Source organism: Ischnura elegans, chromosome 5, assembly GCF_921293095.1.
Source record: "Ischnura elegans chromosome 5, ioIscEleg1.1, whole genome shotgun sequence".
NCBI lineage: Eukaryota > Metazoa > Arthropoda > Insecta > Odonata > Coenagrionidae > Ischnura > Ischnura elegans.
The window spans coordinates 21,232,237-21,247,145 of NC_060250.1; the positions used below are offsets into that span (position 1 = coordinate 21,232,237).

The following is a 14,909-nucleotide window of genomic DNA, read 5'->3' on the forward strand; positions in this document are numbered from 1 at the left end:
GATTTGCATGGTAAACAAATTAGTGCATATTTTACTAAATACTTCCTACTTCGCTCCTGAACTAGGGCAGTGAAGATTTAATACTTTTTCATGAATCATCCTGAATTTTAATAAATACTACTTCAAAGAACTTACTTGTAACTCTAACACAACATTCTTTCAATTTTTCTCCATTCTAACAGAGTGGAAAAATGATAATTAAGAACATTTCCTCCTTCAATGTATTCATCTTTCCTCTGGAGCAAAAATTTCAGACACTCAGCATTGTACAATCCACTTAAAATGGTCAAAAAAATAATTCCACTGATTTAAGTTTAGCTTCAGCTTTCAATGATTAGACTTTATTACCCCATACTTATTTTCTTAATGCCAGAAGAGCCAAAGAAGGCAAAACTGGTCACACACATTACCAATATGATAATTGTGAAAGTTTAAATGGGGGGGGGGGGGCACAAGCAAGGCTGTATCCAGGATTTTGTTCTGGGGGACACAAGGATAACCCGTGATATAAAACGAACGCAATGATAATAGGACTGTATTAAAAATCTTGCATATATTTTAAGGGTCTGGGGGGGGACACGTGCCCCTGTGCACCCCCCCCTTGATCCGCCTATGCCCTATGCCCAGAACGATCAATTTCTTTTTAAAATGTGGTAAAAGATTACCTAATACTCTGATATTTAGTAATACAATATCATAAATTCAGTGAGCACTAAATGTAAATTAAATTGTTAGTCCAGATGTCTGCTACATTTTTTCACTTGAAAAACTAGAACTGGAATGCCACTAAACAGAGAAAGCTTACCTGCTGAGAAGGTGTTGATAAGGCTTCAATAAGCCGTGCTACAATTGGCTTGACTTTTTTATCATCTCTGTCCAAATGACGAGCTAAAGAACCCATCAAAATCACCACTGACTGACGAACGGCATCAAAGCTTCCTGAATCAGGAGCTTTGTCCAAGAACTCTTCAAAAACAGGCAGCAGTCCATTTACAGTATCCTGAGAAAAACAAGAAAGAATTATAAAAGTGAAATTCACAATAATATTTAAAAAATCATCTTATTCAGAAGAATAATTCTTCAATATACAAGATAGGAAATTCATTTTCCCAACAAGAAATTGCTTATTCCATTGGTTGCTAAATTTATGAATCCATTTCTTTGAGCCTGGAAATTTAGTTAGATTAACAATAATTCTCAATCCATTGCTAACATTTCACAAAATCCAAGAGCACCTTCATGGCAACGGAGTGTTGCTCAGTTCATCTACCATTGAAATAATGTATAAAGAAAAAGCATGAGCCAAAGTCTATAATGTAATTGTGGTTTCCATCAATTACTCCAAATTTTGTACATTAATAGTAATAAGTTTTTAGCAACATTGTGTAGATGAGTAAACATTAAATGAATCATTAGCATGCTAAAAAATATGACTAAACATACAGCCAAAGTTACAATAACTATAATAATGCTGCCTTTACTTGTGACCATATTTGCAGTCCATTCTTACAAAACAACAGAACATTCATTGAAAATTTCGCAAAAATTAAAACGCTAGATAGCCTTACCCAAGAGGGATTCTAACCGTTCCCAACCACAAATGAGTCTGGCAAGGTTCAAGAGAACTGAGGGAGCTACAGATGTGACAATCAATGACAAAAAATACAGAAATTACCTTGCCATGATGATCAACAGTGGCCAAGGCGGCAGCCAGCATGTTCTTCCGCACCTCGGGGCTTCTATCTCCCAAACCAGTCCCAACGAAAAAGGTGACCAAGTGATTCACTGACTTGGGGGTGAGCAGAGGTGCTAGGCATGCCAGAGCAAGTGCCACGCCACTTCTGGGCTCCCACGTGTCCACTGGCTGCTCGATCACTCGCCCAAATCCATCCAGTTTTGGAGGGACCATCTGCAATGGGAATCATCTCATTAGATGATGAAACTTTCAGAACTCTAGGAATGAAAGACAGAAATCGGCATTTAAGGCACCATATGGAAAAAAACCACCATCTTCCTTGACCAATGGTTCACAGCAGTTGACATTAGAGTTAAAACAGCCATTTCGGTGGAATGAAAACACCATTTTCAAAATAAATTTCAAAACCTAAGACCATATAAGCTGCATACCTCAGTAACACACACAAGGTATGATTTCAGGATTATCAGAGTGAATATTATGAAAGAACACAAATTTTTTTAACTAACCAAGCTCTCTTAATAGAAATGAAACTATTTTACATGATTATAAGGCACTTCCATCTTAATGACTAAAATATTTCACGAGCAGGATTCTTGCAATTCCACGGCCATAAAGATATTCTGCACCAGTCTGAGCTCCCACTCCTCAAACAGAATGCTCCATCAGTTCCCATAATCATCATCTATCTCCTCTTGAAGGGTATGAACTAGTGTTCGAGTAATTAGGTGCTTTAGGTTTGTAGGAAGCAGATAGGTATGGCAACTTAGAAAAAATATTGACACACATAATTTTATACACCCTGCATCATGAATATTACTCCTGAATGTAAAAATGCTGAAAAATTAATACAACTATGTTATTCACGGCAGTATGATAGATCTAAAGGTTTACAACTTTTCTTGATTGACCATAATTTCTTTGTTGAGAATCAGCATTGAACTCAATAGCAATTATTTCAGCTATTTTTCCCTCATTACGTTGCAAATTTCTTTAAAAAATGAGGTTCTATTAAGTGGTTTTCACACCTTCAGCATACATATGCAAGGTGGAAGCAAAAATAATCTACCTACCATCAGTGGCGGCGCATGCGTGTATGCATGTTAGCAAGTGCACACCCAGAGATGAATGAATTATAAAAGAAAACTATTCTTTTGCAATGAGAAGGATAAACATCCTGTCTGCATATGCAAGAAACACGAAGCTCCGAACGCTACAGCTATCTCCTTTTCGAATTCACCGCTCTACAAGTGTGTGATCCCGTGGCATCGCGCCGGGCGCATTTTCGGTTTATGCGATCGCTTGAGGGTGCTCTGGCGGGACGAAGTATGCGGGGGGGTATGTACAGTTCAAATGGGTGATGGGAGCAGACTCAAAACGATGCGAGTGCGCACGTGCATATTTTTGGTGAGTGACTCGCAGGTAGTGTAGTGGTGTAGCCGCCACCTACACTACCTGCGCCCAGGATCCTAGTCCGTGTACAGAGTCATCTGTATGGCCGTTTTCTACACTACTTCCTCATAGGGTGTAAGGAAGGGAGAATGAATTTCACCCACCGTCACTTGTAAAGGTGTGTTTATAATAATTATTTTCATGCATGCTAATATTTTTTCTGTTCAGGCAATTTTAAGGGTAGAAAATACCAGTGGTTTTGCTTGCTATGTATTCTATTACGACGAAATATGATGCTCATGGATTTGTATTAACATAATATAATTAAATCATCCTATATCTGCTCTAATGCACACCCTAGATCAATTACCACCAGCCGCCACTGCCTACCATACATCGTTAAGACTTTAGAGGAAACAAAAAAATATCCCTCAGTATTTTTAGGAACATATCCTATTTTCTATTCGAAAGTCAACAGCCTCACTCACTGGATTTTCCTTTACTATCTACCAAACTAATGGAAAGTTCATACATTTGAAATAATAATTCTCAGTACCACCTGCTACAAGAATAAGAATCAAAAGTAATTGCTTACTCTGGCAGACAGACATCAACGAGGGTCTTCCCTCACAATTTTCAACAGACAAAAATACTATTGATAGCTTGCAATATGGTGAGAAAGCAAAAAATGGAAACTCCAGTCTTATCATAGCATAAAAACATTAAATGGTTTTTGAAGAAAAAGGTTAGGGGAAAAACAAATCCACCTTTTACGATGACAAGTTAACAGAGGGAGAAATTTCTTCCACTTCCTATTCGGCGGAAGGCTATCCTATTGTTAATAAGGTAATCTATATATATAAAAGAAAGTCGAAAATCGTGTTAGTTAGAACACTTATAACTCGAGAACGGCTGCACCGATTTCAATGAGATTTGGTTCTTTGGATTCGTCTCAGGCGGGGTTAACATATAGGCCATTAAAAAAAGGATAATTTCACAAAAAAAAATTCATCTCTTTCCTATGGACATGCTTTTAGGAGTTATAGTAACACAACAATTGATAAGTCGGTCAAAACTACAAATTAAATAATATTTTTTGTTTTTACCACTTTAATAACTGAATTTAGTAACAATATAACATTTTAATTACTAAATATATTCAAAATATTAAATAAATTGAAATTACATTTTTAAAATTTAATTCGAGCTGATTATAAGCCCAGCCGTGGCCCAGCTCGAGTTGACACTTCACTACCGTGTTTGTAAACAAATCTCCAAGCAATTGTTGGCAAACGGTAATGTCCGTGTTCCTGTCGAGGAATCGAGTAGTTTTAACTCATTTCCTTGGAATGATTGCAAATTAGTTTCAGTGAGCTCATCAACAAAGAGTTCCAGAATATGATTGATCGCCAAAAGAATCAAAGATGGTTGTTTTAGCGAGCAAGAACGAAGATGTGGATGACTAAAACGAGGTAAATTCAAATAGTTCGTACTCTGCATGGATTCGAATCTTTTAAATGTGTAACAAACGAAGACGAAATCACCAACTATCTATCTGAATATTTTAAGTCCTTGGACGTACCTGGCTTACCAAGGCACGATTTATAGAAAAATGTAGTTTCTGTGCTCATGATCTTTCGAAGCCTAAACCAACCATAACTATCCAACGGAACGTGTTTGATCATTAAAAAAATTGGTGATGAATGTGATTCACGCAACTTTACTCAAAGGCAAATTCAAAGGTTAGGAAGTCCTCATTCCGTAGATTCCATGATCTCAACTCATATGCCCTTTTGAGATTAAACGTATTCAATTTACAATTCGTGTTGCATTCGTGATAACGATTAAAAAATCGCATGGTCTTTCTTTCAGTTTTTGTGTTGTTTGTGCTCATGTGCTAATGAAAACCCATGATTTTCTCATGGTCAATTTAGCGTGCTATGTTCACGAGTCGATAAACCATCCTCTCTATTTCTTCCTTCGCTTCAAGTGCGTAGCTAGGATAGGGGGTTTTGGGCGCAGCTAATACCACGGGTCTGTAGGGTATAGAAAACTCACGAAGGTAAGCGGGAAGTGTGGGGGCACTTCCCCCGGACATTTTTTAAGATAATTGGTTCAAAATAGTGGGTTTTGTGGCTGTGTGAATAGTTATATATGTTTTGTTTGTTAGTCATCCGTCCCCCTAATATTAATAACAAAATCTTTCATAAAAAAATTCTCTAAGCTCTTGGGGGGGTTTATCCCCCAAAACCTCCCCTCGCTGCGTCACTGCTTTGCTTCGCTATATTTATTTAGCTTCATCCGCTTCATCTTGCGCCTGATAACAAAACAAAAACTGTTGTTTCTCAGAAGGTGCTTGACGCAAGACATTAAACCCGAATGTGTAGGGCTCACCGTGGTGCGTTTACGCATGCAGTACATTTACGCAGTGCATTTTTTCCAAACAGAGATACTAAAACTGGCGCGCCTTAAGTCATTTAATGCGAATGCTGCTTCATAGGGTCTTTTCTTGCATGATTTTGAGCATCAGTCAAGCGTCGGTCTGGGGTCGTGTCAACCTGCCCCCTGAATGGGCCAAGTGTATGCAACAGACTTGGACCTAAAAACATTTTTTTACAGCTAATAACGCAAATAGCCAACAACTGAATGCGTGTAATTTTTATTCCATGAACTGCTTTATTAAACCACAATGCCCAAAATTTCTTAAGCTAAAACGTAAGAAAATTTGTTGAAAAAAATCCGCGTAAACGTTTTCCGATTCACACTATGAAGATTCAATAAAGAAAATGTCTTTCTGACAAGCAATTTTGGTACTCATTTACGTATTTTTATATAATTTGTATCCTTATTTTATTATAATAAATTAAACATGATTAAAAACGATACAGCCGCTCTTGATTTATAAATGGTGTAAGTAAACTGTAAGTTCATTGATTGTTAGGCGGTACGAAGTTCGCCGGGTCAGCTAGTTTAATTATATAGGAGAAGAATTATTCAAAGGAAAATGTGACAATTTCAAATTACATAAAATTTGCCACAGTATTTAGTAAGTTAATAATTATATCCTCAATCCTAAAACAAATGGTCTCTTAAATTTAAGCACAAGGAAGTTGAATACTTAAATATATATCTAATAACACCTACTGCAAGTTTTTCTCGATATATTGCCAATAGTCTCTCAAGAGTTCCCGGGACTGTTGACGGATCCTTCTGTAAGAGGGCAGCCAATGCCTGAGCAGCAGACTCCTGGATTACACTGACTGGATGTGTCACATCACTTAAGACCTCGTCGACCAGGGAGATGTCAGCCTCCAGCTTGGCTGCCTTCCAAACCTTAACTGCCAGAGCCCTAGGGTTCACATTTTTATTAATGCATAAACATGAAAATAGACCATATAATCATAGTAAATCAAACTTTCTGCATGGTTACTTCCAATACTTTAGTAAATTATCCATTTACACCTATGCATGAAGAGCATTTTCCACTTTTTTAGGGATACAATTAAGATATTGCATATATTAATTGCATTTCATTCAACAGTACATGATGGAACAGTGCCACCACATCGACCTTAATATCTCAACTTACATTTCAGCAATTTTTTTATTGCTACTGTGCTCACTTATGCATCATATAGGGCTGATAATGTATCACATAGTGCTTATTAATAATTTATCATGTACATAATGTAAGATTCTACTCTTACAAGGAGACATTGTGAGAGTGATGTGTCGGGATCAGGTTACTGATGTTATTTTATGAAAGTATATAGGAAATGTAGAAAAAGTGTCACGGCTTTCTCCCACATAGGCCCAGGTGCGAGAGATATTTGCATGTAAAGATTTTGAGTACCATGACTTGCCTTGAGTAATCGCTCTCTCTTAATTAACGCAGTGGCCAAATGGTCAGTGGCACTCCTCTCACGTGCATTCCGGTTTCGAGTCCCTGTGGAGGCTAATTTTTTTTCTCTCTAATAATTTAAAAATCACTGCTCTCTCATTAGATTTAGATACTTTGACATTTTTTAGTTTCACATTAGTTTATGGATTTGAAATTGTGCCTTACCATGCAAATTTGAGGACGTAAATAATTACATGTGAATTTCAGGGTAATGGGCTCATCCTCGCCCCACCCATTGCTACCACAGCCTCTCCATATAGAAGGAGCGAGCTCCTTCCCCTCCGTATTTCGTTGCTTGCTTCGAAGACGGAGGGGTTCGCGCTCCTTCCCCTCTACCTCTCCTTCCGCGCTCTTCACTTTTCTGATTTCTTCCATCCACAATTTAGTCCAACAATGAACACACTTGTTCGAATTTTTTAAAGCGCAGGTTTTGACACCAATATAATTTTCAGGTGCAATAATCCTCATATTAGTGTCTGAAGATGATTTTTGGAAAATCAGGTCCTCAGAGTAATGGAAATTACTCGGCAAGACAGATGTTGACTATTAACCAGGTATGTCCTTCAAAACTACGCGTTTCTCTATGTTTGATAAGCGATTACTATATGCAGTATAAATGCCTCGGGATGCCCACTCGTGGCAGTAAATTTTGCACGCCCTTCGGAGCAAAAAACCCTGCGCGATCTTCCATGTTCACCTCTGGGGTACCGACGTGACGGCGCGATGCTTACAAGAAAAGCAAATAGGAGCATTTTAAAAATACGTCACTAAGGGAGAAACTCCCCTTGCCTGTCGCTTGTTTTTGACCTAGGTTTCAGATGACTGCCTCACAATGAAAACCAAGGCCACTCAGTTCCCCTTGGACTTGCCACCGGGGAAGGGGAGGGGGGAAGATAAGAAGTTTGTGCAAGAGGCGCACCCTCATTTTCGGCTGCAATTTCTGGGAAAAAAGGTGTGCCTCTTACACGTGCTTATACGGTATATCTGCAAATTCATGCGGTAAGGCACAATTCAGACTTCCATTTAAAATCCATAAACTAAAATGAAAATAAAAAAATTCACCAAGTAACTAAATAAAACGAATTGAGATGAGATGTAACGGTGATCTCTAAAATTATAAGAGGGAAAAAAAATTGGCCTCCACCGGGACTCAAACCCAGCACGCACGTGTCATATTACATCGGAGAAGTGTCTCTGATCATTCAGCCACCTCGGTAGTTAAGAGAAAGCAATTACTCAAGGGAACTCAACGTGCACAAAATCTTTACAAGCCAATATCTCTCGCATCTAGGCCTGTGAGGAAGAAAGCCGTGACACTTTTTTTTCATTACCAATATAATTTCAGAAAACAACATTCAGATCCTGAACATCACTCTTGTGATGCCTTCTTGTTAGCATTAATGAGAAAGACCTTTGAAAAAAGAAGTATGTTTCAAATAGATTTACTTCACCATTGAATGGGCATGAGGTTAAGAATTCCAAATCATTTAAAAATGTTGTTAAAAAAAACTTGTCCAACAGGAAAAACATACTTTTTACTTCCCATGCATTGTAAATAACCCATAAATTCACCTGTTTTCTTCTGCTGTGTCAAACTGTGTGATCCATAACCTTTTCCGGATTCGTATGGCCTGCTCATAATTTTCTTTGGGAGTGGGGAGTGCTGCTATCATTGCAGAGAGACCCTGGAATAAATCAATTATACAGCATTAGGTGCCAAAATAATTAGAACCCTTGGAGTTAATGACTATACACTAGCACCCATGAAAAGGGCACATTACTTCCCTTGAATTAAGAATACACTGAGTAAAACAGCTGGAAAGAATGCTTCAAATTAATAAAAAAATTTCTGTTCCACAGCAAATGCCTTTGTTACTATCTTCAACAAATTAAATATTGTTAAACTAAAATGATGTGACCTTTATATTATCTGGCAATTAAATGACCAGTCATCTATCTCCTTTAAATATACTAATACATTAAGGAAAAAAACATTTTTCTATGCAGAAATATGGATAATATGTACTCAGGAAAAAATTTATGAAATTAAAAAGAGCCAGTAGAAAATATGTGAATTGAAGATGAGTGTAATGTCCTGTCCATTTGAAGAGATACTCATAATGATGCACTTAGTGAATACTAGGTAATAAGCCTATAAGTCTGGAAGTACGTTACTTTTAATGCTAAAATTTTGTTTAAAATTTGCTTATGCACACAACAAATTGAAGAATTAATTTCAAAGTATAAAAAATTGTAGTTTGCAACAAAATATATTGTTGAAAAAAAAAACTATTGCCAATATAACCACTTCGCAACGGACTCCTGCAGTGAGGATGATCATAAATGAGAGGAAGGGTGGGGCTTAATTGCAGATGAGTGGCCTTATAGACTTGCTAAGCGGTAATTTTTATAAGGCTTCTTGAAAACCTTTCGTAACCAGTAGAATACTTTGACAATAATAACTTATCATAAATTAAATGATATGCTGCTCTTATGAATTAAACTTCACTACATGAGTATCAAAGAGACAAAAACACAAATTTAAAATATAAGCAATATCGCAAACACACTGGAAATGCAGTATTGCATGGAGCCACAGAATTCTAGGATGAAATACCCGTAAGGCAGCATCTCTGACAGCCGCAGTGGAATCCTGAAGTGCCACTAGAAGACAGTCGATCTCTTCGGGACTGGCACGAGCACATCCATCTTGACCGGAGCCAGATGCCGCCACCTCCAGCAGAGCGGCCATGGCTTGCTGTTGCACCCGACCCACAGTGGCACGGCCTGGACAATAATCACAATTGCTTGAGAAAGTGTGGACTATCATTAAGGAAGAAATTCTCCGAGAGGAGACTGGCTTCCTGAAAATAGCCTCGTAACAGAAACTACCACTGCTATGATGAGTAACTCAAAATTGATGAACTTTTAGGAATGAACATCTAGGATACGGTATCCGGAGCGTAACTTTTAAGAAGCTACAATAGCACCTTTCAAGCACATTTAACACATAATCTTAAAATTTGATATAATCATAAAAATCACAGAAGCTCCTCGTACATAATATCAACTCCATACATAACAAACCCACAATAAAACAAGATACCTTACAACATCTATGACAATATACAATAAAACCCCTCCTTTATACTTTTGAGGGGAACTAAATAAAAGAGTGTAAATTGGAGTTTAGCCCAATTTTTCCTCCATTTTAATTTGCATAGTAAAAGTCTCGAAGTAAATAGATACCTTACAATATTGAAAACTTGGAAAAATGACAATTTATCCAAGAGTAAATCAAATAAGCAATGATGTAGAACACTTCAACAACATTAAGTCTTAATTCAAAGAAATAAATAATAAGGAACTACATTAAAAACAGAAAAATGGATGAAGACAAGATTTAGCATCTTAAATGCATAGAGGTTTTCACAGTTTAAATAATCAAATCCTTGGCTGAATAGAATATTTGAAAACTCACCAATTATGTCCACAAGAAGCTCCAGCATTTGCCGCCTAGGTAGCAACCTCGGATGGTAGAGATTAACTGGTCCATTAGGAAATGACTTGGCACCACGCATCTGGGCATGCTCAGAGATAATACGCAGTTCAGTGGTGATGGGAGCTCCATGCTCACCCATTGCAATAGACTTTAAAAGAGCTGAACGCAGCAGTGGGAAACAGTAACAGAAGGCAGGGGCTGTGAAGGGCTTGGCCTTGGTGTTGCCACCTCCCCTCCCATCAGATGGAACAGTCATGTTGTAGAGAGACGTGATCGTTCGGGAAACGGCCGAGCTGAGGTCCTCCTGATCCCAAGCAGGATCCATATCACAACTTGGCTGCAGAAGCCTAAGAGTCACATGGGCCAATTGAAGCCCTGCAAAAAATTCTCATTTTTAGCATACATGTTGTAACATTTTGGTAGAGGTCCGTGAAAGTGGTTTTATTCTTAGCTAAAATTCGTTTTAAAACCATGTGATTTCGGTGTTATAGAAAATCTTGGTGGTGTTATTATAATGCTACAATTTTCCCACGTTTATAGGCGTTTTATTATTTTATGGTACACATTTCATGAATACTTATACTTTTATTAAGCATTTTACATAACATTTAACACTATTTCGATTGTACAAAATGTCTGATAAAACTAAATGAAGAAATGGTTCAAGTATGCAGTCTTGGTGAATACGATCGGTTAACGGCAAATTCCCACTACCACATATGTGTATACTTCGAGAGCCATTCCAGAATTTTTGGATTGTCAAGTTTCTCTACACTAAATAAAGCCTTTAAAAACGCTTCTGTTGTAGCAACATCAGCTCCTCCTTTGCTTTCTTTGACTGAGTGACTGTGTTTTCAAATGATAGCTGTCATTTAGCGGGTCGCCTTTCTTTCACACGTTTATGTCTATTGCTACTGATGTGCTTTAACAAAGTGTCGCATCTTTCAAATTAAAATCTTTTATCACAAACTTGGCACATTAATACTCTTTCACGTAAAATCCTTCTCAGCTGAATTCACTTGCCCTGGTATGAACATTATCACTAGCTTTTGGCATTTTAAAATTGCTATCCTTTGTTCGATATTTAAATCTGGAACTACGATAAAAAAACAGTCCAACAGCAAAACCCAACCTGTCACAATGGTGTTTTCAAACTGAGTGCTGGGTAGCTATGGTATAACCATAGTACTTTACAACTTACAAATTGGCTGAAATGTTTCATGTCATGGGTTCCGTTTCACCCAGGTGTTGAGGGAAAGTCAGAAAGCAGCTAGATACAACAAAATTGCTTAGTTTTGATTACAGCTGTTGCCAATCAGTCAGGAAAGTCAGTGAAAGAAGCTTCATCTTACTTAGCCACACTTAACAAAACTTAATTGGATTCTAAAAAACTTGAAAAATTACTTTCCATTTCTCGATCCTGAAACATCTAGAATGAGACGCTTTTTCACCTGAAGAATTAGATATTAGATTTGGCCAATGTCGAAATGATTTTTTTTTTTGCATTATAGGTCAGTGGAGAGCCGAATATCTGACAATCCGTCCGCTAATAAGGAGAACCCCCTCTCCTCCTATCCTTTCTGTTCCTTCCTTCCCTTCCCCCACTGCTAGTGCTTCGTGCTTCCAAATAACCATACGTGTCTATGGATGTCTTTAAACGAATCGAATCGCGCAGTCAACCGCACGGCGCCGTTTACGGCCGCCGTAGTCACCACAGCGCCCATTTCAATCCGGCCCGGCGATCCGCTGTCTAATGCGTCGCGGTGAGTCACCGGAACTACTGCTCGGCATTGATGCGTGCCGGGCGCGTGAGCTTGTATTTCCGCTCTTCCGCGGCCGCGTTTAATTTCTTTCCGCACATTTTTAATTCATAATATCTAATTCTTCAGGTGAGAAAGCGCCTCATTCTAAATATTTAAGGATTGATACGTGGGAATCGAAGAGAGAGGCTGTGATAAATATTATGGCAAATTCTGGTGGAAAAATCACTACTGTGCGCGATAATACGCGGATGCGTTATGCACGAGACTAAACGAGCCAATTGACCTTGAAATCGTAATGAGATAGAGCAAATGAACGTCGGCAGCGTTAAACAATGAAGGCTTAGGTTTTAATAGATTATGACTCATTAGATGTGATTTGTTTGCTAATCCGTCTTAAATCGCAAAATAACGCGAAATTTCGTTTTTATTTACCGATTTCGCGTTATTTCGTTTTATTTCGCGATGTCGCGTCTCGCGAAATTCACGGACCTCTACATTTTGGTCATTAAATCATTAAATTGACATTGACGAATCAGGAAGCACCTTTTGAAATAAACACATGCAACTGTGCATATTCTTAGAAATTGAATTGAATTAACTCAAATTAGGCACATTGTACATCTCCAAACATCAGATCAGACTTAAAAGGCAACATAGCAGATAGTAATTTGTGCCATGGACTGTTTTAAGGGTTGATTTAGGGCAATTAATTAATTGGAATTATAATTCAATACCTGTAATACTATAATTAACTCTAACAATTTCGAATATACAATATCAATAGTTTTTAAGTACACACCAAGTGACAAGAAATATGTGATATCATAGGGTATAGGAAAAACAGTAGTTAAAACATATTTAGTTAACTTTTTCAAGCCATATGTATTGCAAAAATGTTGCGTGTTTCCTATTATATAAACTACACTCGTGCCAAGTTTAGTGCAAGGGATGTGTCCCACGCTTTCAACTTTGGCAGGATGAGCAGGAGTGTTGGGTATCAAATCTCCTACAAAAGATATATATATTCCCATTAATAACATTGATGAAGCTTGTTTATACAAACATCTATAGTTTAAAATGACATTAAAGATAGTAGGCAGGCATTCTTAGTCATTTTCTCTCATAAAAAAATTTAGGCAGGCATTCTTCTCAAATCATTATCTTGATGATTGAGAAGTTCCTCCACATTTTCCCTTACCACTTCTGCCATTCCCATCTCCTTCGCAAGAGCTGCTATGGAATCAACTTCATCAGAAATACAGTCGTCGAATATTCAAGGCTTCTCACCACAAGCAATCCCAAACACCCTTTTAAGCAATCAGCTGTTATTGCTTACCAAGCTTGTTAAGGCCTGGTTACACGGTACATGAGAATGTACAAGAAAATGTGAGAATGTCTGAATCTCAGAATGAACGCGAAAATGCACCGTGTAACCACGCAAAATGTAAGAATGTATGAATTTCTGAACGCCTGCTCTAATTTCATTCAGACAATCATACAATTTGAACTCAGAGTCACCTGGTGGCAGAATACGAAAACGACACATTCATTTCATCTGGCTTGTATAGGCGACTTCTTTGTTTACGTACGGCCCCGATAGTTATTTCGATTTGATATGATCTTGCTTGACTTGGATATCTCACTGATTGGATATAGGTAGCGAAAGAATGGAACACAAGAAAAGGGGATGGGTAAAATGAAGGATCAGATGGAAAGGCGCTGAATGTATGAACCGCGAGAATTGTCCAAGATTGAGATCCAAATGATCGTTAAAAGGTCATAAAAAGCATGTGATAGGCAGAGAAATAAGATTCAAGTACTATTTACGCTGTATTTACTCAAGTTCCTGTTTTTGAATCGAGACCGACTGCAAAGCGAGTCGAAATTTTAGGTGTTGCGTTGACATGCAGCGAACGTTATGGGCATCGCACTAATAAATATTGAATTTACCTAGCCAAAAGCCTCATATTTCTCGTATATTCCTGTAGCGTGCGCCGATTCACAGGAGAAGGATGGAGAGAAATCACGACACACTCGCTTTCAAATCTAAAATTCAACTGCCTTTATTATGTCCTGTTTATTATATCACAAGGCTTAAGGGCACGAGAAATTTTCATCCAACAAAATTTTAACGATATCGGCGAAAGACACTTTGAGAATATTCCTTGTTAGGGGCTCCTTGTGACGAGAGGCCGGCCGCCCATTACATTCCTTATTTTTCACCGTGGTTTAATCGTAATCAGTATTTATTCTCGTAAACAGCCACTTTCCTTATAATTTGATCCTACAATGGGTAGAATGATAGATACATTTATAGAGCTGTTTACAAAGTGAAATAAGTAACTTGATAAAATCCTGCGGTAACCCTGATTTATTAGTGTACTTACGTTGAGGATAACCCGTTGACAATATAGATAATGTATTTGACTCCATTCTGTGGATCATCAACCACTCATTACTCTTATTTTTGTCCCTTCGAACACAAGCAAAAAACTTCTCCGGCGAGTGAATAGAGGTACTAGACGTCGGGGCACTTTATATGGTTTTATAGGATACATGATTTATATGGTTTTCACACGTTTTTCTATTGAAGGTCCATGCTACAATATACTTACTGCATTAAGCAAATGATGTAGGTGTGTAACGTAGATCACA

General features: G+C 37.8%; 1 protein-coding gene across 1 annotated transcript in view; it reads right to left on the reverse strand.

The window, feature by feature from the left end:
- The window catches only part of LOC124158566 (eIF-2-alpha kinase activator GCN1), an 85,582-nt gene that overhangs the window by 32,990 nt on the left and 37,683 nt on the right, over positions 1-14,909 (reverse strand). The window contains exons 18-23 of the mRNA XM_046533722.1: positions 10,471-10,866; positions 9,607-9,776; positions 8,562-8,674; positions 6,233-6,437; positions 1,676-1,909; positions 806-1,000 (exon numbers count right to left, since the gene is read on the reverse strand). Coding sequence (XP_046389678.1) covers positions 806-1,000; positions 1,676-1,909; positions 6,233-6,437; positions 8,562-8,674; positions 9,607-9,776; positions 10,471-10,866 — 1,313 coding nt within the window. The remainder of the gene's footprint in view (positions 1-805; positions 1,001-1,675; positions 1,910-6,232; positions 6,438-8,561; positions 8,675-9,606; positions 9,777-10,470; positions 10,867-14,909) is intronic.